Source organism: Xenopus laevis, chromosome 3S (genome assembly GCF_017654675.1).
Source record: "Xenopus laevis strain J_2021 chromosome 3S, Xenopus_laevis_v10.1, whole genome shotgun sequence".
NCBI classification, from domain to species: domain Eukaryota; kingdom Metazoa; phylum Chordata; class Amphibia; order Anura; family Pipidae; genus Xenopus; species Xenopus laevis.
In genome coordinates this window covers 62632208-62659929 of record NC_054376.1, presented here as the reverse complement: position 1 = coordinate 62659929, position 27722 = coordinate 62632208, and the positions used below count along the sequence as shown (strand labels likewise).

At 37.8% G+C, this 27722-nt stretch overlaps 1 protein-coding gene across 6 annotated transcripts in view; it reads left to right on the top strand.

The window, feature by feature from the left end:
• Window positions 1-27722, top strand: part of LOC108713014 (SH3 and multiple ankyrin repeat domains protein 3) — a 188728-nt gene that overhangs the window by 113560 nt on the left and 47446 nt on the right. For all 6 annotated transcript variants that reach the window (XM_041588398.1, XM_018255650.2, XM_041588399.1 and 3 more), the window contains 5 exons: window positions 44-211; window positions 1523-1639; window positions 2112-2189; window positions 15500-15566; window positions 15775-16108. In XM_041588398.1, the coding sequence (XP_041444332.1) occupies window positions 44-211; window positions 1523-1639; window positions 2112-2189; window positions 15500-15566; window positions 15775-16108 (764 nt within the window). The remainder of the gene's footprint in view (window positions 1-43; window positions 212-1522; window positions 1640-2111; window positions 2190-15499; window positions 15567-15774; window positions 16109-27722) is intronic.

Genomic DNA, 27722 nt, shown 5'->3' with positions numbered 1-27722 from the left:
ATTCTGCAGTATATACCTATACATTTTCTGTATCCTGATTCAGACCCTCTTGGATTTGGGTGCTTCACCTGACTACAAGGACAGCCGTGGCTTGACACCACTCTATCACAGTGCTATGGTTGGGGGTGATCCTTACTGTTGTGAACTGCTACTCCGAGACTATGCCAGCCTCGGGTGTGAGGATGAAAACGGCTGGCAGGAGATTCACCAGGTGTGTTCTGTGATTTGGTGCCTTAACAAAGGAGGAAAGCAGAGAACAATCAGAGGGGGACAAGGGTAGTGTCATGGCATTGTATAGGACTTCTCAGATGAGCCAAGTAGAGATAAAAAAAAAATTTAAATTAGCATTAAAGACATTTACAAGAGCATGTCCCTCTTGTGGACTAAGAACCAAAACAATTAGCTGTAAGGGGCAACTTAAAAAGCTTACATGAAAGAATGGGTATACGTTCTAACTAGGGATGTAGCGAACTGCCGATTTGGTGTTCGCGAACGCCGTTCGCGAACACCGGCAAAAAATGCGAACGTTCGCGGACAGTTCGCGAACTTCGAACACCCGCTAAAATCGTTCGATTCGAACGATCTAAGGATTTTAATCATTCGATCGAATGCTTTTCATTCGATCGAATGCTTTTCATTCGATCGAATGCTTACAATCGTTCGAACGAATGGAAATCGTTCGATTTTTAGCGGTCGAAGGAATTCGAATGGTCGAATGGTCAAACGATTTGTATTCGAATCGAACGCGAACTCAAAATGCGAACGTTCCCAAGCGTTCGCGAACATCCGGCGGACGCGAACGGTCGAAGTTCGCGCGAACTAGTTCGCGGGCGAACAGTTCGCTACATCCCTAGTTCTAACATAATACAAAAAAAAAGTGACAAGAAGTCTCTGAGAGCTTCTGCAGAGCAAAAGAGAAAAATCGTACGAAACAGAAAAATAAGAAAGACACACAACCACAGAATGGAGAAGCCTTCAACATAATGGCACTCTACTCATGGAATTTTGGTTTCCTTGTATTTATTTGTTCCTACCTCTTTTTTCCCTGATATCCATTTTCTTGTTTTTTCCCTGTTGCTTTTTATTTTTACTTTTTTTTTTTCTGGCACTGCCTTTGGTCTATCACTGGTTTCCGTTCATGTTTTTATGGCGATCTGTTTCATTTTATTATGCTTTATATCATGTTTGGCTCTTATTCACTTTCTCGTAATCACTTACTACCTATCCTGTTTTGCCTGTTTATGACTTCAATTTGCTTTTTGTGACCTTTGGTTCTATGGCTATTCACACTTTATATGTCTATATTTTCATTCTGGCATTTGCTTAATACTTCTATAACCTCTTTCAATTTTTCCTGGTTCTTTGTCTTTAACCATAATTTCTTTCCATGATTTACATATCTTTGCCACATCTCTGACCTGGACTCTTTCTGTCTGTTTCTCCCAACTTTCTGTCTCTATTGGCTTTCCTTGTTCCTCCCCTGTGGCTCTTTCTTGGCACCTTTGCTTTCTCTGATTCTCAGGCTTGTCGGTATGGACATGTTCAACATTTGGAGCATCTTCTGTTTTATGGAGCTGATATGAGATCACAGAATGCATCAGGGAACAGCGCTCTGCACCTTTGTGCACTCTACAATCAGGTGACACAACTATGCATAGACAGCTGGGTCAGACAAGGAAGTATCAACACATAACAATGTGTTTCTAAATGTTCTGAAAAATAAGCACATGAATTTCAGATTTAGATTGGTGGGCAAGGTAGAATTTATTGAGAAGTAATTATATAACAGTAAAAGAGAGAAACTGAAAATATTTCAGGGAAAAAGAACTTAGGACATTAACAAAACAACATGTGAGATACAAGAATATACATCAGGTGACATTCAATTGGTACCTGTGGGAAACAGATGTTAGTTATAACCAGTAGTCAGTGCATAGCATTATTAAGCATAACTATTTAGAGATCCAGGACTTGTTAGCAGTCTGCATGTAAATTAATTGCAAGGAAATATGCATTTTCTAAATAGTGATAGTGAGGTGATGGCAAGGGGAATCTGTGTCTAGTCTGCATGCTAGCTGATGTTCCTGACCTAAATTTTCGCCTCCCAACAGGAGAGCTGTGCTCGGGTTCTTCTCTTTCGTGGGGCATGTAAAGAGATTCGGAATTTCAACAACCAGACTGCATTCCAGGTACAGTAATGAAACTTGAAATAAGACCACTTACGTGTTGCTTTAACAACAGCTAACTATGCCATCTAATCTCAGCTAACACTTGAAAGAAACACGTGGAGGCTCATTTATTGGAGGTTGGATTTTAGTGGTTTTAGAGGTTTTTGAAACCACAACTAAACTCACAAACACTACGACCACAATTGTCATTGAATTTATTAAAAGATCCAAATATAGAAAGTAGGAACGTAAAGAAAAAGCCCTGAACGATTTGCTAAAAAATACCTTGAAGTCCTCTAAAAATGTGAGGTTTTTGGACAATTTCTAGTGGAGAAAAAATCTGAAAAACGTTAAAAGTCCGAAATTGTTTTAAAGTGCACAATAGGATCAGCTCAGCTCCCATTGAATTAGAGGTTTTCATGTTTTTTAAACTTAATAAAACTTTAGATTTAGAGTTTTTAAGAAACATAATTTTTTTGTGAAAAAAAAAAAAAATTCTATATGTTAGTAAATGGGTCCCTTAGTCTTCAGCTAAACTAAATACAACTACACCACACAACCTATCAATGTTCCATGCAACATGAACCTCTAGATATATTCCTGCACTTCCACATATGCCATACTTCCCATGGCTGCACAGCCTCTCTAACAAATCCTTGTGCATTAGCTCAACCCTCTTCCTAATGACCTGTGTAAGTGCCAGAATCTGGAAGACCAGTAAGTGCAGTATCTGGAAGAATAAATAATAAATCACTACTATTGCATTCAGGCCCAGATTTGTGGTGATTTTGTGGCAGAGTTCCCCAGCGTTATGGTGCATGGGCATGCGCTTGCGAGGGGGGGGGGGTTGGGTTGCGAATGGATGGCAGGTGCTCGGACCAGGAGGCCTCAGAGCGACGCAGACAGAAATCCGGCCCTGATTGCATTCACCAACTTTCTGGAGTGCTCTGGATTCTTTACTCTGTAGTAAAACAGTGGCTATATTGCAGCTTACCATGGTCTATGCATAGAAGGTGTGCATGTTTAGCTAGGTTACCAAATAAGTAGACCTTTGAGAAATATGTTTACCCAAATGGTGAGCCAAATCGAGCTGACCTTATTGTTTTGTGTGTGGGCCAGCAATAAGATTGCATCTAATGAGAACAAGATCAGGTCCTATTGTTATAGGATTTGACAGCTTTCTCTATCAATATCTGAACACACTCCAGTCAAATGCAGATTAGTAAATCCATGTTTCTTGCCCTATACACAAACTAATTAGGTGCCAAGTTAGTCAGGTGTGGCCTAGTCATCAACCAAAAATTGCCCACCTGCAAATGACACTAGCTCATCTGGTTGCAACCTACCTACAATAACTCAAGAAAACTGAATTGAGTTTTTAGTGACTTTCTATTACCATGTTTGAATTTTCAATTAATCTCCTTTTTGCCACCAACCTAAAGTTGTAGAAAATCCAAATGCAGTTTAGATGATGTGTTACGATAAAAACATACTGGCACGATTCAGGTTCCTGTACAGATCATATAATTTCTGTGCTAGCAAGCCTTAATTAATTCTTCACTTGAAGATACAGGGGGTTCTGTTTAAATTCTTCTATTAAAATGTACAAGGGCTTTGCAAGCCTGCTGATGAATTATGTGTGTACTAACGCAAAATAAACATTGAATTTTTGGTTACCAGCCTTATAAAAAGATTTTACCAACCTCAAATGTGACAATTGCAGTGGCTAGTAATATCACGTGCTTATGAAGGAATTTGGATAGTAATATAGAGACAATCACAAGTATAACTTTCAGGTCATTTATTCCAGTTACAGCCATGTTTCTCTTCTTCCATTATCTCCCTGTATGTCCTACCATAAAACGCTTTATTTCTTGTCCCATTGGTAAAGCAACTTTTGCCAATTCAAAAAAGTACACATGCATTTCTCCATATGCAGCCCTTTTCTAGCAAGAGAACTCTAATTGACCCCCAGCTGGATCGATTCCTATGCTAGAAGCAATATATAATGTGTATATACCACGTACTAAAGCAGAATACATTTCCGAAAAAACTCAGTGTACTTGCTATCAGCTATTAATGTAGTGTAGTGATGATAATAATTTCATGATGTATACAGCATGTGTAAGCAAAGATTTCAGAATGCTTTGTATTGGCTTAATAACTTGTAAATGCATTTAGAAACACACTGCTTAAATCAGGGCCTTCCAAACTATGAGAGGGGAAGAACAGCAATTAGCATAGGATTTTGGTAAATATAAAAATGTTTGTTCTGTTTACTCTTGGGCCACTATAGCAGGGTGGCTGTTCTGGTAATAATGTATGGACCTCTATTGCACTGCAAGGGTGGGTTTGATGCCAAAAACAAATCTGGCTTTTTGGAAAATTATTTCCAGATAGTTTAGGATGTTACTAAATTTATATACTGCATTGGGGCCCACCACCAAGCCCCCGGGCCCACCATCCCAGATGCAAAGTGCCCTCTAGCCCCCTCTCCAGAGCTGCAACCCCCCTCTGGCTCCCGCACCTATCTTCTTTTTCTTTCAGCCACACTGGGGGCCAGGGAAGAAGTTCGGAAGCCACTTCCAGCTTCCACGCAAGGACCAGACCAGTCCGACACTGTTGCTAGTTGCTCATGCCCTACTGTTTCTAAATACATAGATCTTCACTTCTTCTACAGTGCTTCAGTGTTTCTAATTCAAATTGCTATATAGTCGTAACTGAAGTTGCTTTATAGTTTGTACCTATGCTTTTCATTGGTAGAATGGCTAGTGTCTATATCATTGCGGAAACTTGCTGTGCTTATTATACAGTATATACAGTATATACCTTCACTGAATGTCATGCAATACTTATGCCTTTTGGCAACTCTTTCTGTATACTGTATGTATCCCTATATATTCTGCTATTTCTGCAGTCTTACTGATAATCTACATCTCCTGCTGAACTTGCTAAACTGCTGTGTAGCCATGGGCAGCCATTCAAGTTGAATAAGGCAAAAAGGCAGATGCTTACTCAGCAGATAGTGAATAAACTATCTAGAATACCATCGTTTTACTTCTTACACAGAAAGATAAACAGAGGTGACAGTGCTCTAGGATTACACAATATAATATAAAATATTTTTTACCATGAAAGTTGTTTATTTGTAAGTGTTTGATCAACAAATAAAAACAAAAACATAAAGTTACTAGTCCTATAAAATATTATTGATCTTTCAGTGGATGATGAAATGTTTAACGATTCTATTTAAAAATGCAGACGACAGTTTCTGACCTCATTTAAGCTGTTACCTAATTTAAAGTACTAATTCAGTGAGTCCAGTTATTTCTGACCATGTGCAGGAATTGAATTATAATGGGAGTGGCAAAGAGCCACTTGCCCACATGTCCAAGTGATGAAAAGATTATCTACATCTATTTTGATGGTCCCTTAATCTGGATTATTGTTAGTTTGGTGTTTGCACTTCCCCCTCTCAAACACACAGCCATCTGTTAGCATGTCTTACATACCTGTATGTCCATTTGTGTGTATACATGAAAACATAGTGCATGGTATTATTCATATGTCTTTTAGCACAGTAAATAAGTATTTCATTGTATCTAGTAAAGCAGGACAAATATGTGTTTGAAAGAAATGAGCATCTGAGATCATCTTTGATTAAGTCAAAAATCTAATAGCACACAGAATTGAGCTGTCCCATCATCATCTTCATCACTCATTCTTCATTTACATGCCTCTGTTAAATAGCAATCCCAGCAGCCTCATTCAGGTTATGTTATGAGTGTAACACTTCATTGCTTTCATTGCTTTCTTGTGGGTTGTACACTTCTCTGCCTTTGCCCTTGCTAACTATTGGCCTACCTTCCAGTAAAAACTTTTTGTTTCATTTGTTAATGAAAACATCTAAATGTGATAGTTTACTACAGCATTGCCATATCTCAAAAGGAACTTCTTGAATAGCTGAAATCCATATCTTCTAATTGTATTGCAATTTAATGATGCCGTTTTAGCAAGTAATTGTAGCTGGTTACACCAATTTTTACAGCAGATCATGGAAGAATTTCTCTTTTTCTGTATCTGAGCTTTGTCTGTATAAATTAGGACCACGTGTCTCCCCAGCCCCCTTTAAAGGGGACCTGTCACCCTAAGAAATAATTTCAAATTCTTTTCAATCATGTTAGTTGAGCAAAATAAACTTTACTTACACTGTATTTATTATTTAAATTTTGTTTCCTTCTGTCTTGGAATTATACAATCACAGCAAGCAGGCAGCAGCCATTTTGTGGACACGGTTATTAAGGGAAATTGTGTATCACCCCAAAATCTTGTGTATGCACCAGAATGGGGGACCTAATGTCCATGTGCAGTGCCCTACACAATTACAGAGCCTGAGGAGGGAAGGGGGAATGGGAGGAGAGCAGTGACACCTAGGAAGTGCTGAAAGGAAAGTGAAAGTAATTGACTGCCCCTCCTCTATGCCACGGGCATAGAGGCGGGGCAGGTAATATTTGATTGACAGTTTTGATATTTAAACACCTTTATAACAGGTATGGATGTTTTAATGAAAAATTTTTTGGGGGTTTCATATTTAATTTGCAAAGGACTTTCATTATGCAGCTTTTTATGTGTAGGTGACAGGTCCACTTTAAGACTGATGAAATGTAACCACACCAATGGGATTGCCTTCAGTAGTTGTCATCATCTTCAGTAGTATTGGCCTCAGTAGTTGTCAATATAATCTATATGTCAGCTAGTGAGACAGCTCATTCTGTACCTTGAAATCTATTTGGCATGATTCTGTTGGAGCAGTCATGTCACATCAAGGCAAATGATACCCAGCTATTTGATGACCATCTGTAACTGAAGTATCCTCCCAAGTGTAGACAGTGGAATTGAATCTAGAAAATAATCATTGCCTCTTTTGTGACTACAAATAAAATTATAACTTCATAGAGAGCTGTTAACTTGGTGCCTATCCCCACTATTTTTTCTTTTTTATGTGCTTTCTGGACCACAGATGTGCTTAGGAAAACTGACTACAATGCCCACCCTTCCATTTGTGGAAGTCTAGAACAGGACAGTGATTGGTCTCATTCAACTTCAAGAAGAATTACAGTAATAAAGCAGTGTCCAACCACTGCGAAACAGAGCCACCGATAAGCACTGCAAGGGGAGAGAGCTGCTGCAGTATTTTAGGTACTACAGGAGGAATAGTATCTGCCAGACTGTGGAATGCAATCATAACATAGATTTAAACACAGCAAGCTGTTGTAATCCCTTCCAGCATTGTTACTTATAACGGGAATTGCCAAAAGATGAAACATGAATTAACTATTGCCTACCATAATATTTAGAAAACCACCAATGCTCTGAAAAATTCCACTGTTATGCATTTAAGATTCCCAGGCTTAAGCATTTGCCTCAAGGAGGATTCATTTGATGGGTAAGTTCAAGAAGTCCAATTAAGGCAGTGGATTCTGGACTTTTTCAGGGCAAACCCCCATCAGAGAAACAATATTTGACCAGGTCCCCCTTGGGGAAGAGTGGTATCATCAAGGGGCATACTTATCATTAGAGTTTACCACAGAAAAACTCACTCACTTTTTAACCATTCCTATGGGAATTCACAATTTGATAAATATGCTTTTAAAAATCACATAGGAATGAATAGAAAGTTTTTATTCGGTAAATGCTTGATAAATCTGCCCCCAAGTTTAGAATTGTAAATGGGGTCTAAAGCACCAAAAGTAAACGTTTCCTTCATAGAATTTGGTAGTTTTGAGTATGGGTAAAAAGTACACAGTTACTGCATGACAAAATAAGATGATCAACCTACAGCATAGCCAAATAACTAAGAATATTAATGATATAATATATTTTTTCAGTAGCAATGTGTGCAAAGTGCAGTGCTAATGTGGTGGTGTCAGAACTTTCAGCATCATCAAAAAGGTTTATGCATTATTCCACTTGCACAAGTAGCTATAATTACCACCTGCTTGAGCTGTTGTAAAGTACAAGGTAAGCATGTACCAAAATGTTCTGCACCGTGTACCTAAAACTAAGAACAATCCGACTCCACAACTCTGACTCCACAGCTCTGGTTCTCGGGCCTGATTGAGGTAGGTTGAAGTGTAGCCAATAATTTTTTTCTGTTTAATTTGTTCTGTTTTGGTTAACTGATAAGGCCTACTTCCCAGGGGACCCATTGAAGTAGTGGACTAATATTTGGGCCACCTGGTCAGTAGGGCCCTTCTAACTAACAAGTATTAGACACCATGATTTCTGATGGTGGCCCTAGTAAGTAATCTTTAATAGTGATCTGTTTTTTTTCCAACTCTATGAGAGTTATTTATTAAAGTATTATTTTTTCTGGTCAGACTTTTAAAAGGGAAAAACACAATTTTTTTGTAGAAAAAAAAACTAAAATGTTTTAAGATTTATTAAACCCCTATTGTATTGAAAGTTAAAAAAAAAATTACTCAAGTCAGACCTGCTGAGTTCATTTAGAAGTCAATGGCAGATGTACCATTAACATTTTGAAGATATCCTGATCTGCACCGGGTTTCGTTCAATAATCTGAGATTTCGTGGTTTTGGGCGTCCAATCAAAAAAGTCACAGGTTTCGTAACAAATTCGAAAAAATTGTATGATTTGGATGTTTTCACGATTTCATCGAATCTTTCCCGCACAAGAAATATTCGTGAAATTTCATATTTTGATAAATAACCCACTTAGAGCTGTAGAAATACGTCAAATAAACTGGACTTGCTGTGTTTTTTCCTTGAAGATTTTTCACCAGTCATCCAACTTCAGAATAATTCATCTCAATTCAGAATAACTGTAAATCCTCTGGAATGTTGCTCCTATCAGCATAAACTGTTTATCATAATCCGCAAGGATTGAAGTTAGGTGTTGATTGTATTACATTAAGAAAGCCAGTTGGATGACCTGGATGAATGTGAGTGTTCACAACCCCCTTAGATTTTGAACAAGCTTTCAACACCAACTTATTCATTTGATGGACAGTGGTGCTCTGCTTACCACCATTATTCCAAGCCAACCACAGATGTCATTTCTTGTAATTGAACAGCAGAAATTTAGCAAAGGGACCTGATGAACAAGTGTGTTGTTTACTAGCAGGAAGCAGTTAAAAAAACTGTGGCACCATTGAAATGCAACCACACATTTGTCAGTATTCATCAGATGCAATTTTTGCAGTGCAGTGTGAATATTTGGAAATACATCTTGGTACACTATATTATAACTGCACAACTGGACAGTCCAACTTTGCAGTTTAACTGGAATTCTGATACTGAGTAATGTAACTGGGAACTTTACAAGGCAGAGTAGTGTAACAGGACTACATGGGATGTGAATACATATTAATTTGTCTAAGCTTTCATTGTTCATATATACTTGCATGCAAAGAGGGTGGAGGCTGCCATCTCATGCTTTAGCACCAGAAAGGCTAAGATTATCTCTGCATAGCAAAGTCGGATAATGATATAATAAATAAGAAGGTAATACAAAGGCATTGCTTTACTGGGGATTACCTAGTTAGTTAAGAGAATCTGTTTAGAATGCAACTATTCTCTATCTGCACTATATAACACAACTGTAGTTTGTATATTCATCACGTATATACTTAAGATTGTTTTCAATGCAACCCATATTTCTTGTTGTTAGTTGTATTGAATTTTCATGTTCTCTTCAAAATAACATTTGACAGTTCTTTCTATTTTTCTTCTTCTTGTATCTTCATCTTCCTATTCTTTCCCTTCCCATAGAAGCTGAAAACAGTATGTGCTTTGATCTATTCCACAATAAGAGCTCACAGTGAGAAACAGGATTATTGTGACCTAAAACCTGAAATGTAGGATTGTACTTGTGAGATGGAGACCCCTCACCTCCTCTTCTTAGATGACCCCATTATCTTGGTTTCTGTGTTGAAATTCTCCAATATATGATATTGTAACATTGCTAATGCTTTTGCCGCTTTGCTGTATTGTAGTGTGATTTATTTGGTTTATTACTGTGTAATTGCCTGCTCATGTTGTACTGTGATTCGATGTGTGCTAAACTAAGTATTCCCCTGTGAGGTATTTATACTGAATGTTATATAGCACCAGTACTCCTTCAAGATAAGTGTAGATAACATTAATTGCCAACTGTACTATAAAACAGAATAATGATAAAGTAACCACTGTGGCATCATTTAGAGAAAATAAATAATTATTTTTTAGAGAAAATAAATAATTATTTTTTAGAGAAAATAAATAATAATTTTTAAGAGAAGAAAAAAAACAAAAAAAAACAAGTGAACACCATCATGTATTCTACACCTCTGTTCACCTACTAAAATATATACACTATATAAGCTTTATGAAAGAGGTGTTATACATAAAAGCTATGTGGCCTAGCTGCAGCAAAATCCATTATCTCTATCACACCTGGTGATATTCCTTCAAGGATCACAGTGCGTATTATTGTTCTTTTTGCCCCTGTTCATCCTCAAGAACTCTGCCAAGATAATATTAGCCATTTCCAGTACTAGGGTATGTCTCTAAATCAACCTTCCTCCTCTTAACAAATCTAAAATACCATTTAAGGTAATAAGTAGGATGTTACTTGATTGCCTTACTGGGAGTACAATTGCCAGTTATTTGGCTACCTTTCACTTTTCAAAGCACATGTTTACTTTCTTCCTGTGAAGATCTTAACCAGCTGCTATTAAAGGGATGTATGGTTCCATAGAAAGTTGCCATAGAGTGGACTGGTCAGATGCTGTTTGGGCTGGTAGGGGGCTGTTTGGGCCTCTGCGCACTTGGAATGGCAGGGCCAATTTTGATTCCCAGTCCAGGCCTGACATGCGGTTTCCCTCCCCACCCAGAAGGATTCAGCCAAATCCAAATCCTGCTAAAAAAGGCCGAACCCTGGGCGAATCCCAAACTGAATCCTGGATTCGGTGCATCCCTATCAGAAAGGTCTATATGAATACACCAGTAAACCCTCAAAGCAATTCCTTCTATTGTGTATACATGGGCTTCTGTATCAGACTTCCTGTTTCCAGCATAAACCTCCAGGGCTAGGGCTTGAACATGCTCAGTTTGCTCCTCTCTCCCTCACCCCTCCCCTTTCCCCCTCCCTCCTCCCCTCCCTGCTGTAATCTGAGCCCAGAGCTATGAATGAGCAGGGAGAGACTCAGGCAGGAAGTGATGTAACACCAAGCTAATATGGCATCTGCTATCCTAAACAAACAGAGAGAGCTTCTAGAGCTGTTTACTCAGGTATAGTATAGCATTCTTCAGAGTAAATATAGTCTTATAGCTTGCACTATTGGGGCTAATCTATTGGCAATATACTGCTTCGGTAGCTTCCCTTCTCCTTTAAAACAGTTTTTGTTTGCTTTTGTATTTAATCGTGTATGTTTGCGTAAATACCTATTTATTGTATAGAACCAGGGGCATAACTACAGGGGAAGCCAGCCATATGGTTGCAGGGGGGGCAGGAGTGAAGAGGGCTCAGTGAGGCTCTAAGTAATGAGCAATTCAATATATCATAGTAGAAAAAGTCAACCAATAGTTTGGGGCCCTAGACTGAATTTGCTGTGGGCACGATTACATCTAGCTATGCGACGGTACAGAGCTGTGGAATATGTTGGCATTTTATAAAGTGTATGTGTCGTTAATAAAAAATAATAATAATTATAGGGCTAGGTGTTATGCCTATAAAACCCATTTGCTGTGGTCTTAGCATTTCATAGAACCTAAACGTATGTGTTTCAAGGACAGAAAATCCCATGCATATTTGGTAGACTGCTCAGAATGTAGTGACTTTTCTGTACAAAGTTAATGCTTATATCTGTTACAAATACTGAATTCTATTTCTGGTTTTCACATTCAGAGCATCAGCTCAAACAAAGCAAATGGATGACCTCTAAAGGTAGAAGTAACACACTGCAAGAGCAAATTAACTGGTTCTAAGAAATGATTTTATGAGGATAGATTGATTTAAAGGGAAATAAAAGACAGTTTTATAATGCAATAGAAAAAGTGCTATGTACAGTAAGAACCCTTTACTGGCCTTCCCTCCACTTCTGACAATAAACTTTGAAGTCCAGCAGAATACAATCTTCTTATTGGACTTGGCTGTTGCTCTTGTGAGGCAAAGCAGGGCAGCTGTGCCAGACAAGTAAAAACCATGGGGCATATTTACTAAAGGGTGCAAGTGAAAATTTGGAGTAGTTTCACCAAAAATAAATATTCCCCTCAACATCGCCAATTTGCTAAAAGGAGAATACATCAAGTTTTTGAGAATTAACTTTGCATTGGTGAAAATTCTCTATAGATTGGCATAAATGTACCTCTCTTCTCCAGGTGAACTTTCTCCAGTTCACTAAGAGCACAAGAGTGTATTTTCGCCCAGAGAAATTTCTCCAGGCTCAGGCTGACCAAATACCAGTATAAAGATAGAACAGCCACTTTTAAATCTCATTATCAACATGGCCCTTTCCATGCTAATTTTCTTCATGGTGAAAATTCTCTAGAGAAATTCCTCTTCCACAAGGTCAAGGTGATATGACCAAGCTAGCTTGAGAACAGAATCCATCCAAGTCAGGAGGGTTCTCTGGTGCCAGAGGCCTTAACGTGAACTTCCATTATTTGGTAAAATAATTACCCTGTTATATAGAATATAGAATGGTAATGGTTGTCTAGAAATGCTCCAGAAAATTGTTGATGCTCCTGGTCATATGACAGTCCTGCCTCATACAGATCCTCCATGGCAATTGGAGCTTGTATGCTATTGAATTCAGGATTCTAACTGCAGACCTGATTGAAAGAATAAGGCTATGATGGCAGTTTTCTGCCAGAGACTGTCAGATCGACTTAGGAGCAATTTAGTAGCAAGAGACTTTCCCTAACAGTTAGATGATCCAATTTCTCTGTACATCTAGGTGGATGATTGAAGCAGGAAAAAACATGAAAGTATTTTTCAATACTTCTATATAATGTCTAGCTATCTTCCACAAATTGTCTGAAATTTTATAAGGATCTAAGTGGCTGTCTTGGTCTTGATGTGCTCTAAAGTCTTAGATACCCATCCTCTAAGTCCAGCAAGTTCTGGAAAGATTGAGGAAAACGTCTTTGCACATTAAACTTGAAAACGGTTTCCAACTTCCTTCTCCTAAAGGTACTCCTAAGCAGAGCACAAATATGGTATTGGCAACTGTGGATTGATAGCTATTCATTTAGCTAGGAAGAGTGGCACCTCAGCATAATACTGTCTACCCGATCATGAGAATATGAAAAAAATATTCAGCTTCTAACAAAGCTATTGAATTATTAAATTAGTCTGTCTGATAGTTCTACCTTCAAATTGAATTTGTTGCTTCGTGTAACACCTATCCTTCGTTAATGGCATGCTCTGATAACTTAAACTCTGCTGGTTTCTTCACAACCTTGGACCCATAAAGCCATGGACTTCATTGTTGACTTTATTGTCAGCTTACTCATTTTCTAATTGTCACACTTTCATATGAGTAGCCAATGACATTACTAAAAAAATATTTTCTATACATGCTTACTTGTGCCCTATTGTTTTCTCAGTGAGAGTCAACTGCACTGTCTTTTGAGATTGTCTCAGATAGAGGCTTATAACATGGCCAAACAATATTTGTAAAAGTGTCATATGACCATCTTTCATGGGTAATGTTTGCTCTCAGCATCGAAATGTTTGTACAGTTTGTATAGATTGCACCGTGAATCCTGTCTTTCTCGTACTTGATGCTTATAATTAACAATGTTGCCCATATATCTTCAATCTGGTCTGTTACTAAGAACATTTTGCTGAAACCTTGCCTAGCAAACATTTTGTTGACAAAAAAATGTTACCACATTCTTCAAAGTTGTTAAAGAGAGGCTCTGTATCAAGGACATTCATCTTATGGTACCTCCTCTTAAAGAAAAAGGAAAGTCTTGATCACTGGGGGTTCCAAAGGCATCTCACACTGTCATTGTAATCTCTTACCTGATACCCTGGGTCTGTGCTAATCAATCCAATTTTCTCTTTAAATGCACATTTATTAATGTTTTCCACATTTTTCTTGTTAAGTCTGTGATGTCCAATCAATTCTCTTCCAATTTGCAGCTTCTGCTCCTATTACATCAGATTGTTCAGAGGGATGCTACAATATATTATGCATTGTAGAAGCTTTGATCCCAAATGTTCCTGGAAAAACACACTCATCATCCTTCTTATCTATTACAAGGTTTCTTCAGAAAGTTCCCTATTAAGCAACAAGGGTCATATAGAACTTTGTCTCTAGTGCATCAAGCATGGCATCTAGATGGGCCTTTCCAATCCTTATTTCAATCTCTGTCTTAGAAAATGCAGCCCTAGCTTGGGCAACTTCAGCCTTAGAGCACACACTAGCTGCTGCCAACACTTATGCTTGAAACAGCCAAAGATCTGGACAAATGGCTTGTAACAAATCTAACTTCCAGCTCTTGGGTATCCATGCTATCTCTGCTGTACTGAATCTGTAGTGTCTGTAGACTTCAGGGCTGCTCATGCCATGAGGCAATGTGAGATCCTTGCCTCAAGCTGCAGCGAGCGGGCAGTTACAAGGGGTGGCAAAAAGAGCTGAATTTCCTAGTTTTAACCCGGAATATCGACTTTTCTAGTGCAGAGAGCGATGTTGCCCTCATTGCACTAGTGGTGCTGCCCCCCTTTGACCCGCTCCGACTCAGATTTTTAAGCATGCCTCTGTCAGCAACAGCCCCAGAATCGCCCCTGGTAGACTTGCACAGATTAATGAAACAATTGTGCATGAAGGCATTCCCTTTTCACTATACTGGCCTTGCTTAATATCCTACTAAATTATACTCTCGGACCACAAAGTTATGTTAAAAGTATTAAATCACGGTATAAAAATGGTGTGAAACTGTAAATACAAATTCATAAAGAAAATACAATTTGGCATTTGAAGAAATGACAGCAGAATTATGAAGATGGCTAATCTAATATAAGCAGCATCTCACAATCTGGATGTGCAATGGACTCTATAAACTAACTAGGATAGCATTGAATATTGTGTAGGAATTTGAGACAAGTATGTTGAATACTGAACTGGGGAATCTGGAAGGACAAATCTTGTTTTCCTTATGAATAACTTTAAAACTGCTTAAATGAATTAATGTATATTTAAAAAGCTTCTTAGAGTTAAAATTTCTTTCATTATGCACAATATTTTGTCCACCTCTTATATTTTCAGCTTCCAAATGCTTTCTTTTCATTATGTAATTTTTCCTCTCTTGGTGTCTCTTCAGGTTGCCATTATTGCAGGAAATTTTGAACTTGCAGAAATAATCAAAACTCACAAAGAATCTGACATTGGTAAGTTGCTAAATCATAAGCAAAATTATATGAGGAAGGAATACATACAGACTGTGTTTGACTTCTGAAAGCAAACCCTAAAGCTTTTGGGAGTTGTTAATCACTGTGCTCCTCATATTCTATTTCCTTTATTTGACACTTCTACTTGTTTCCTCTTCTTTCTTTAAGTTCGCCATTTATTACTTTTTCATCTTTCTCATTCTTAAAGTGCCTTTTCGGGAGACTCCAAGTTACACAAAGCGCAGACGTGTTGTGAGCTCTGTGGGTCTCTCATCTCCACGCTTCCTGCAGCGCTCTGCCAGTGACAACAATCTCAACTCAGATGGAGCTCACTATTCCCCCCTGCCCTCGCTCCGTGGACTGCCCACACAGTTGCTTTCCCAGGCACCAGAGGTCTCCAGGATAGTAGCTATAGGGGACAGCAGTCTTGCGAGCACTACTAGCTCCCGTAGCACACACAGCCGATCCCCATCACTGCACCGTGCCAGAGAGGAAAGAGATATTGACACCCATACCCTTCGAAGAGGACGAGGAAAGAGCAGGTAACTGCTCATATGCCTATTTTATGACAATAATACATACATTTTGCATTGGGGACAAACAGTTAAACTGATGGTTAGCAACAGTGGGATAAAGGACATATGTGTGACTGAATTAACAGTACGGTACCTAGCAGATAACACCCGGTGGGACCTGACTGACCAGTGATTGCAGGTAACTTTGGAAGATATACACCTGTTCAAAAACATGGTAGCATAGCAAATATGGTATTTCTGCTAAGGGAGTATATATATATATATATATATATATATATATAAAGTTCAAAGAAATTCAAAGTGTATGAATGGTGCATCATGCATCATGCACGAATAAATACACTTTGAAATATATCTGATGGTCAATGCCGTGAGTGCTTTCTTTGAACTTTTATTGATTTATTGGTCAGCACCCGGCGAGAAAACTATTGAATGGTGAGTGCCGTTTGATCCCATATATATATATATCTATATATATCTATCTATATAATGTTCAAAGTGGACCAGCACACCAAATCTTCAATCAAAAAAGGTTTATTTCAATATCACTCATGTGATTGATTGAAGATTTGGTGTGCTGGTCCACTTTGAACATTGTATACTTTGACTGACCAAGCACCCACGTTCGACCTACAAGGAAGGAGTGCAGGTACTTTGTGAACATTTATCTATCTCTATATATATATCTCTATATATATATCTCTATATCTCTATCTCTATATCTCTATCTCTCTCTCACTCTCTCTCTCTCTCTCTCTATATATATATATATATATATATATATATATATATATATATATATATATATATATATATATATATATATAGATAGATAGATAGATATAAAACTAAGTTTTGTCCTATGAGGACCCAAACTCTCAAAACATCAACATGCACTGCTGCAAATTTCCCTTCCCTTAGGTATGTGTCCTCCTCTGATATCAAGACTTATAACAAGGAGTTCCATAAGTGTCCACAAAATAAAACTGTTATAGAAGGTAGAGGCTAAGGGAAGAATAGAAAAATACAGTTTAACAGACATAATTGGATCTAAATGAATATCACAGAAAGCTGCAGTACAGGGTAAAAACAAAACAGTACTGCAAGGCCGTAGAGCTAGTAGAAGCAGTAGAGTAAAGTAGAAAGTAAAGTAGAAAGACACAGTATAATCTAGGTTTGGCCAAAGTTTAACAACCTGTAGTGAGAGCCATTAGTAAATACCATGCTAAGGAATACATATTAGAAATGTTTACATCACGCTAAATATCTCATTAAAAGAAGGGGAGGGGATCAAAACTATGTCATATCAGTGGCCCCTGTTGGGTAAATGTTAGGGATATACACACACACATTATTGTGGTTTGACTTAGTATCTAATAATATGCCTCTTCTTTTAATGAGTTTATGTTTTGAACTCATAATGAATTTTAAGAAATTAAATAAAATGTATGTCTTACAGGATGCAATGTATAAAACGTTTGAGTTAAAGTGAACAGAGGGGAAATGGTGTGCTGAATAAGTCTGTTTCTTTCTTCTTTTTTGCCATACTTGGAAACTGGGCCGTTAATTATACCTGTGGGTGGAGTGTGCAACTGTATCAAGCAGTAATAGACCTTTGCAGAGAAGTATAAAGAGGTGCTTTCCGAATAAGCAAATTTAAGGGAATCATTCTAAATATAAATTTTTTATTTTCAATGGTTCTAAAATTATTTGTAAAATGTAATTGTAAATGTAGCTGTTTCCCTTTTTGTTCTCTGAATCTGACTCTAACTCTAACACAATAAATTTTAAATCTAAAAATAAAATACAAATTTCAAAAGGTTTGAGAATTGAAATTCTGAGCAATTATACATTATTATATGGGCGAGTATATGTCCCTTTTAATTTAACAAGGCCCTAGAACAACCATGAATTACCTAGATACCTTAGTTCAATTTTAGCTGATGACTTTGTGTGATTGTCTCTTTTTTTGTCTGTTATGTTACCAATAGAAAGCTTGATGTATTTACAATACTTAAAAAAAGCATTGCGATCTCATACTGATAGACCTGCAAGTTAGCTGCAAGGAAGAAATTAAAATGGCTTTATGAAGGACAGATCATGTCAAAACATGTAGTTTCTTTTTATGATATACCTGTAATAAGTAGGAATTAATACAGTGGGATTACAGTAGATCAAATTTGTTTGGATATTTATCTAGGATTTTTGCTTTAAAATGTTTGTCTTGGTAATGCTGTTTGTACATAAATTGGCTAAGGGATCTGTTTATTATTCTGTGTAAAAAGTGAAGTGGACCATTACTGGTGATGCTGATCAGATCTTTGCTTTCGTTTCCTTACTGTTAAAATCGAATTGCTGATTGGTTGCTATGGGCAACATCATTGGTAATTAGTGAACTTCCGGGTTCACTACATGTAACAAACGCATATGGCATGGTTTATTCATTTTAATGTGGAATACAAAGCATCCAGATATTATCGGTTGGTGGTGAGATTTATTATTAGCTTTGCCTGTGTAAGCTAGTAGTAATATATATAAACTATACTGTAGATGGTATTTATGGTTCAACAGCAACAGTTAGAAAGTGTAGTTGTAGATACCATTACTATTCGACCAGAGGTAATGTCAAAAATCACATACATGTTTTTAAGAAATTGGCAACACGGGAGCCTCTTTTTCTGTTGAAAATCAGTTGTAGCATAGCATAGATAGCATAGATAGCAATGTAGCAGTATTATGAGTGAAAAATGCATGTGATTTTGCCCTCCCAAAGCAGAAACAAGCTGTCACAGAAAAAATGCATATAAAGTCTAATGTAGTTCACTCCAAAAATGACGTGCAACAAAAGAATTTTGCAGCACAACAAATGAGTTTGGCCAATTTTTCGCAGTTTACAATTTTTACTTTTTAAACATCCATAACAGATTATATTGTATATTTATATTAGTTACATTTACCCTTTAAATAACTATTCACATCAGCTATTCACCCTCTATAATTCCAATGCTGTTGTTGTAAACTTGACCTTGGAATTCTTCCTTGGTTTATCATTTAAACACACATTCGTTATTACTTTTTGCTGTCCAGCACTCCAGATGTTGAGCAATAAATGCTATCATACACACAACATATTATTATCACTGTGATCAGTTATACACCTTAAATACCAATTAGCTGAAGTACTTGCTACCCGAGTGGAAAAGAAATCTGCATCAAGGAGCACAGATGGCATCCATAGTCTGTTGGAGGACTTTCCGGTCTTAAAAGGACAGTATCCTGGGTCCACAACCCCCTTTCGGACTACACAGGGCCAAACACTGGTACTCAGCACACAGGACACGATTACAAATTTAACCACTGCTTTATTCCTCTGATCACCAGAGGCTTTCTATTCAGGCACACATTACACACATCATCGTTCTTTTACTTTAACATCACAAATACATTTCAATTCCATAGAACCAGTTTTTCCTTGGGGAGGTACACCTTCTTTTAATTTACTTTAGGACTTTGGATCCCACCTAACGGCCATGTGGTCCAGTATATGCTACACCCGTATCCCTCCACTCTCCAATAGTGGTCCAATACCTTCAGGGTGACACCCCTCCACTCTTCCAGGGTAGCCCCTTTTTATCCAAATCCTGGCCTGAAGCCTTGGTGTCCTTCCTACTTAGTCCTAAACTTTCACTGGTTCCCTAACTTCCTCCTTGATGGGGCCACAACTGCCATTACTAAATACCCTCACTGCCTTGCGCACCTAGTGCTCACTCACTTTTTAATCTTTACTGTTCTAACTTTTCCTTGTCTAAGCCGATGGGTCCTCATCCTGCCAGGAGATGTTATTCCGGCCACACCTTCCTATCAGGTTGCTTCACTTGGGCAGTGCACCTTCTTTTATACCCCTCTGTGTCCCACAGTGACCTCTGGTGTCTGGGGTACTACACTTAAAATTAGATTACACAAATTACACCCAACACATTTCACACACATGCACATTTTGTAACACAAAAAGATTACAACATTCCTGCACACAACACTCTTCATCACTTTCCACCCCCTAACAAGTCCACTGACTCATCTCTGAAAAACAACAAATATATGAATATGTTTAAATTGCACATATTCAACTGATTGTGTTATAATATTGGCTTTGAGATCTCCGCTGCCAAGACAGCTGCAGAAGGAGCAGAAATAAAAGCGATCATAAATGCACTGAATATTCAGTCTTTTTTTGGCCACTGAATATGAGAAGTATAAATCATGTGGAGATTACTGGGCACAACCTACTGAGCAAACTATCTATTCTAACTATACTTAAAGGACAAGGAAAGGTTAATACATTGGAGGTTGATGCAATTAATACTGAACAGGAGGGAACATGAAAAAAGATAGCAATTTAATACCCAGGGGATTCCTAATACCTTAGTACCCCCTAGTGTAATAGCCTTTTCTCCTTCTTTAAAGGAAAACTATACCCCAACTATACCCCAATGTGAGAACATGCTTTGAAAGTATGAAAGGCTGAACTACAAAGCTAACAAAATCGCTGAAACTGATTTATTTGACACTGGTGCTTTATTACACCACCTGCAAACAATTAGCAGTTGGCTAACGACACTTGTACACTTATACACTTATGTTAATAACTCAGCCCCAGCTGTGGGGACACAGAATTCTGTTTACTTGGTGTGACTTATGAAGGTGCACTAACAACATAGCACTATGAGCTCTTCAGCAAATCTATTGTGGAATCTTATGGTACTTTGGAATTTGCAGGCAAAGCTGTTACATAGAATTTATAGCTGTCGGGAATGTTGTACATTCCCCTATCCTGTATATGTTAACTTTTGTGTGAAAATCTTAGCAACTGAATATATATATATATATATATATATATATATATATATATATATATATATATATATATATATATATATATATATATATATATATATATTCAGTCCAGATTTTTTTCCAATGGGCAATAAATCAGTCATAAATAGCAAGCCATGGGTAACTGATCATGTAATAATGACTCCTTTGTGCATTGCATGCACTCAGGGTCGGACTGGGCCAGCAGGACATCAGGTAAAAACCCGTTGGGCTCCGCTGGCTCATACCTGCTCCAGCGTGGATGTCAGAGCTGCTTCCTTCCTGAGGGGACGGAGGAAGATTTGCCCTAGGGCAGGGGACCCGTGGGGGTAGCAGATAGGGTTGCCACCTTTTCCGGAAAAAAAATACCGGCCTTCCTATATATTTATCTTTTTTCCCTATTAATAACATTGGGATAAACCATAATTTATACCGATCAGGTGGCAATCCTACTAGTGTAGGGGGGGCGGGGGCCCTTGTGGGGGTTGCAGGCCCATGATATGGCAGCCCAGGTGGGTTCTCATAAGTATCTTCTTTTACATATTCACTTGAGGAAAGATCACTGGTGAAATACAAATGCAAAGAGTTTACGTAACAGCTTACTTCAGAGTCTCTCTCTCTCTCTCTCTCTCTCTCAGGGGCAAATTCACTAACAATCGTAGTTTCGCCAGGCGCAACTTCGCCGCGATTCGCCGCACTTCGCCACACTTCGCCAGGCGTAGTTTCGTCAGCGCTTCGCAAATTCACTAAAATCCGAAGTTGCGCACAGGGGTAGCGTAAGGTTGCGAAGTTGCGCTAGCGTTGATTCGCTAAGTAAAGCGAAGTTACGCTAGCGAAGGCTAATTTGCATAGGGCGCCAAATTCAAATTTCAATGGAGGAATACGTATCAGCACTACAAATGCCTAGAAAACCTTCAATTCATCAAATGAAATTTTTATTTTGCCCTACACATGTGCCCACTGTCTAGGTAAGTTGCCATGAGTCAGGAAATGTAGGGGGGAAGGAGGGGAGCCCCAAAAAATTTTTCGATCTTTTTCAGCCTATCACCCATAATGTAGAAAACACGCCAGCGTTTTTTGGGACTTAGAAAAAAATTTTTTTGAAACAATCCCTATCTACTCTATTGCGCTTCGCCAGGTCTGAGGTGGCAAAGGAAGTCTAGCGTAAAAGGTAGCGTTCAGTACACTGCGCGCGTTAGTGAATTTGCGTAGTTACGTCGCTAGCGAAACTTCGCCAGGCGTAAGGGTGCGAAGTAACACTAGCGAAACTACGCCAGCGTTCGTTAGTGAATTTGCGCAGTAACGAAAATGACAAACGCTACCGAAGTAACGCTAGCGTTCGGCGCTTCGGCGCTTAGTGAATTTGCCCCTCAGTATCTTCCAAGAGTTTGCTGTCAGAGGCTACTCTCTACAATCTGTTAGAGATTAACAGCAGTGATCCTTTTTAAGAAGCTTAGTAGGACATTCCAAACCTACTCTGTGGCTTAAATTGGGGAATGTTGGGGATGCTATAGAAAAATATCTTATTAAAATTATAATCTACTATAAGGTTGAATTTACCAGTATATATGTGCAAAACTAAGTGCACATGCCCCAGACCTAAGAGAACTAAAACTTCTCTAAATAAGTAGGCAAGAAATGTTGTACATTATGTTTTTGGGTCTGTACCAGTCCAAGGAAACCACAGTCCTTTAGCACTAAAATCTGTGCCTCCAAAGATACCCCAGTAGCCTCCCAGCCTATACAGTACACATAGAATATAAATGTCACAATATATGGCTCATTAGTAATTAATACAGATAATTACTACATGGTAGCACAGAAACCAGTACAATTAGCGTCAGCATTTCATAATCAGCCCTGTTGCATCAGCTTATATTACAGGCCAACCTCATTTTCTGCTGGATAATTTGTGATGACCCCTAAGTTTAGCGTCTCAGAATCCACTGAGCATGTGAGTGTGGCAGACACTTTCCAAGATGGTGACCCCCTGTGAAAAGTTTGAAGTCCTGCTATTGAGAAACTGAAAGTTTAGGCTGATGCCATAAGTTCAGTATATAAAACATAGCATTTTTAGCTACATTAATTTTTAGGGTTTAGTTCTCCTTTAAAGCTTAGCAAGCAAGTAACCAGCAGAGTTCCAAAACAAGCAGGCAGGCACACTGGAATACGTTTGTAGATGGATGCAGAGAAATTTAGAAATACAGCGTTAGCATAGAAGATTGTTAATGAATAATATATGAATTTGACTTAGTATTTGGAGTTTTTGTGTTGAAGGTTGTATAGAGATGAATGGTGGTACAGTGAGAAAAAAAGTTGTGCGCAGAAACTTGATGTAAATGTAAAGAATACAGTTTTCAATTACAAGGCAGTGTTTCTTGTGAAATGAATACTAGGTGGCAGTACTTCAAGTCATTGCATTGTTGTATTGATGCCTGTTAAGAATATTTCTGTTAAGGAAATACGGCAGTGTGCAAATGGAGGATAAACATAAACAAATATGGAATATTTTCTCATGAAATCTTTTTAAAATGTTTTTATTTTAGTTTTTGGTGCAAACAACATAACATAAATATAGTTTATATAAACAAAAAGAAGAATACATTTATGTGACCAGTAATGAGATGATGTTCACCATGCAGTACTCCGGAGAGTCACAGGGGGTGGATAAATACTGCAATACTGTTGTTAGGTATGCCTTTTGCAGGGTTGGTTTTGGATTCAAGGATCATGGCATGATTGGCATCTGTTCCAAGCAGTTTGTATTAATGTATTAGTTTAATTACTGGGGGGGGGGTGATTTAGTTAATTGCTGTACACTTAAATTTATTGTCTGTAAGGGGCGTTGTTCTGTCTCATGGACAAGTGGGTTGTTTAGAAGGAATTCTGTGTCATACCAAGTGGTATTTGGGAATTGTTGTCAGGTGTTTAGTTGGTTGGGATAAATAGGTGATACAAATGTTTAAGAATTTTTTTAGTGTTTTGTTCCTTGTTTGTTAAAGTTTGTATCTTATCCGGGTGAAAGTTTTAAGGGAGCCATTGATGAAGAATAGCCTTTGTGACTGCTGCCGACAGCCATGGCTTTCTCTGGATGTGTTACTTGTGTATTTAAGGAACATTTGCTAAAAATGTTGCAAGCTGCTCTGACATGTTAATGTTTTTCCTGTTAGAATTTCCCAGTATCTGGGGAGTTCCCTCTAGAATTTTTGGGTGTAAATACAATGTTTAAAGTGGACCCGTCACCCAGACATGAAAATCTGTATAATAAAAGTCCTTTTTAAATTAAACATGAAATCCAATTTCTTTTTTTTAATAAAGCATTCATAGCTGTTGTAAACTCATTTAAAAATATCAGCTGTCAATCAAATATTGCCTACCCCGCCTCTATGCCTAGGCATAGAGGCGGGGCAAGCAATTACTTTCACTTTCCATTCAGCACTTCCTAGATGTCACCGCTCTCCCCACATTCCCCCAGCTCTCTTAACCATTTAATTGTGTAACCAGTGCATGGTGATGGGCATTGGGTCCCTGTCCCCTGTTGCACAAACAAGATTCTGAGATTATGTAAGGATTGCCTTAATAACAGTGTCCACAAAATGGCTCCTTCCTGGTTGCTATAATTTTGAATTCCCAGACTGATGGAAACAATATTCAAATAATTTACACAGTGTAATTAAAGTTCATTTTGCTTGACTAACATGATAAAATAGGATTTGGAATAATTTTGTTTGGGTGACGGGTCCACTTTAAGATCAGCTCTGGGCTGTAACATTTCAAGCATTTATTTGAAGAGGCTGTACCTATACAGAAAGGAATGGTTTACCATTTGTAAGGTCATCTTTTGTTGGTTGTCCTATGTCCTTACCTGCATCAGTTAGTTGATATATTGCCTGTTTAGCAAAGTGCAGTGGTTCTAATAAAGGAACGACTTCTTGTGTAAGAAGAGGTATTTTTTATAAGGTTTTTGTTGATAATATTGTTAGTTTCTCAATTGTTTTGTAAACCCAGAGATTGCCACGTTTGGCGCATTGAATTTATATGGAGACAAATCAAATCTCCAGCAGATTAAATGCCATGTAGGTGATTTTGTGTTTTTAAGAGGAGTGTGAAGGAGATGGTTCATGCGAAGGCCTTCTGTCAGAGCCTGATCTAAAGTAATCGTGTTGAAAACCAGTTTTTTTTAGATATTTAACTAAAGTAATCGTGTTGAAAACCAGTTTTTTTTTAGATATTTAACAAAATCGCATTTACAAAAACCCAAATCACATTTATAGCTGTTAGCATCTATCCTCTTTCAAAGTTATTTACCTTTTAGTAGTCTAGTCATGTAACAAGTATACAGTAGTATTTGATGACATCTCCACAAATGTTGAGGGGGTTTTGGTGGTGTTATGTACATTAAGCCACCTTAAATTAAAAAGGTCCTTTATGTTTTGAAAAAAAAAAATTGCAAATACATATAATTAAATATGTATTTTTTACTTTTAGTCACATTTTGAAATTATCTTAGTGCTTGCTCATAGATAATCTGACAGGAATGAGCAAAATCAATTAAGGAATGAGAACAAAATATACTAGTCAAGAGAGCCTTTGTGTATTGACTGGGGCAACAGTACTGACAGGACAGTTAATGGGAAGATGTTTATTAATTTGTTGCATGACAATTTTATGTCACAGTTTGTTGAGGAGCCTAACAGAAATCATGCTATACTGGATCTAGTGATCTCTAATAACACAGAACATATAGCAAAAGTAATTGAACCACTGGGTAATAGTGACCATAATGTGATCTCATTTAAAGTTTGGTTCAAAAAACAAATATATACTGGGGCAACAAAAACCCTGAATTTCAGAAAAGTTAATTTTACCTCTTTAAGGGCTGCATTCAGAGCATATATTGGGGCATTTTGTTTTCAGCTAAAAACAGAGAACGGAACAGAAACTTGTTGTTATTTAAAATTATATTAAGTTGTTACTATTCTCAATTTATAAGAAGTAAACATTGAAGCATTAAGAACCACCCTATGTGGCTTAATACATAAGTACAGTAAAGAAGCAAAAGGCATGTAAAAACAAGTCTGTGGGACAGAAGCTGCATTTAAGAAATACAAACACTATAATAAGGGGCAGATGTATCAAGGTTCGAATATCGAGGGTTAATTAACCCTCGATATTCGACTGCCGAATTAAAATCCTTCTACTTCAAATATCGAAGTCAAAGGATTTTGCGCAATTCGTTCGATCGAACGATCGAAGGAATAATCGAAGGATTATCCTTCGATCAGAAAATTGTTAGCAAGCCTATGGGGACCCTAAGGGGTGATATGATTACTATGTATTAATATATTTGGGGGATGATATAATAATCTTGTTAATGTTCTTCTAGCTGACACCGGGCCCCCATTCCAATTAGAAGAAAGGTGCAGTTAAAATATTTGGAAAGGGTTTTTTTTACAGTGAGAGCTGTGAAGTTATGGAATTTCCTCCCTGAATCTGTTGTACTGGCTGATAAATTAGATAGCTTTAAGAAGGGGTTAGATGGCTTTTTAGCAAGTGAGGGAATACAGGGTTATGGAAGATAGCTCCTAGTAAAAGTTGATCCCAGGACTGGTCTGATTGCCATCTTGGGGGGAAATTTACTAAAGGGCGAAGTGACGTCATTTCGGCACTTTGCCGATTTACAACAGTAGCTGGCGTAATTACGCCAGGCAAATTTTCAGTCTGGCGAAAGAGCGTTACTACGCAAATTCACTAAGTTTTTGATTTTACTGACCGTTACCTCTATCGCCAGACTTGCCTTCACCCCCTCAGACCAGGCGAAGTGCAATAGAGTAGATAGGAATTCCTCAAAAAAAAAAGTTGAACATTTTTCTAAGTCCCAAAAAACGCTAGCGTTTTTTCCTATTTAAAGGGTGATAGACTGAAAAAGATTGTAAATTTTTTTTGGGGGTACCCTCCTTCCCCCCTACATTTGATAACATATGGCACCTAAACTATACTGTGAGCACATGTGTAGGGCAATATAACAACTCTATATAATTTTATTAAGATCCCCTGGCCTTGTGTAGTGTAATGTATTTGCTGCAGCATATACGCCCATTGTACTTTAACTGCATGCCGTACGCTAATTAGCCAACGCTAGCGCAACTTTGAACTGCTGAGCGTAATTTCGCTGGCATAATTTCGCCAGTGTTCAGTACCCTGTGCACAACTTCGGATCTTCGAGAATCAGTGTTGTTCAGGCAAATTTACGCCTGGCAAAGTGTTGCGATGTGCGCAAAGCCATCGCTGGCGAATTTTGTCCCCTTGGAGTCAAGAAGGAATTTTTCCCCTCTGAGGCAAATTGCAGAGGCTTCAGAAGGGTTGTTTTTGCCTTCCTTTGGATCTACTAACAGTCTATATAGACATAATCTACTAACAGGCTATATAGACATTAAGATTGAACTTGATGGACATGTGTCTTTTTTCAAATTAACTTACTATGTTACTATGTACTGTATAGGCAAACAACTTTGCATTTTGGCATAATCCAGTGTGTATTAAATATATATATTTTATACATACCTGCAGTGTTAAGATATTGTTTCCCATTTAAGAGGCCCCTTTGATTAAAAACATAAATTGTGTAAAAACTTACACTACTATAAAAAATAGAAAGTGTGAGGTGTTGTTAATTTATAATATTTACAGCAATATCTATTTTTCTTTACTACTTAACTACTTAAAACATGTTTCCTTAAAATGTGAT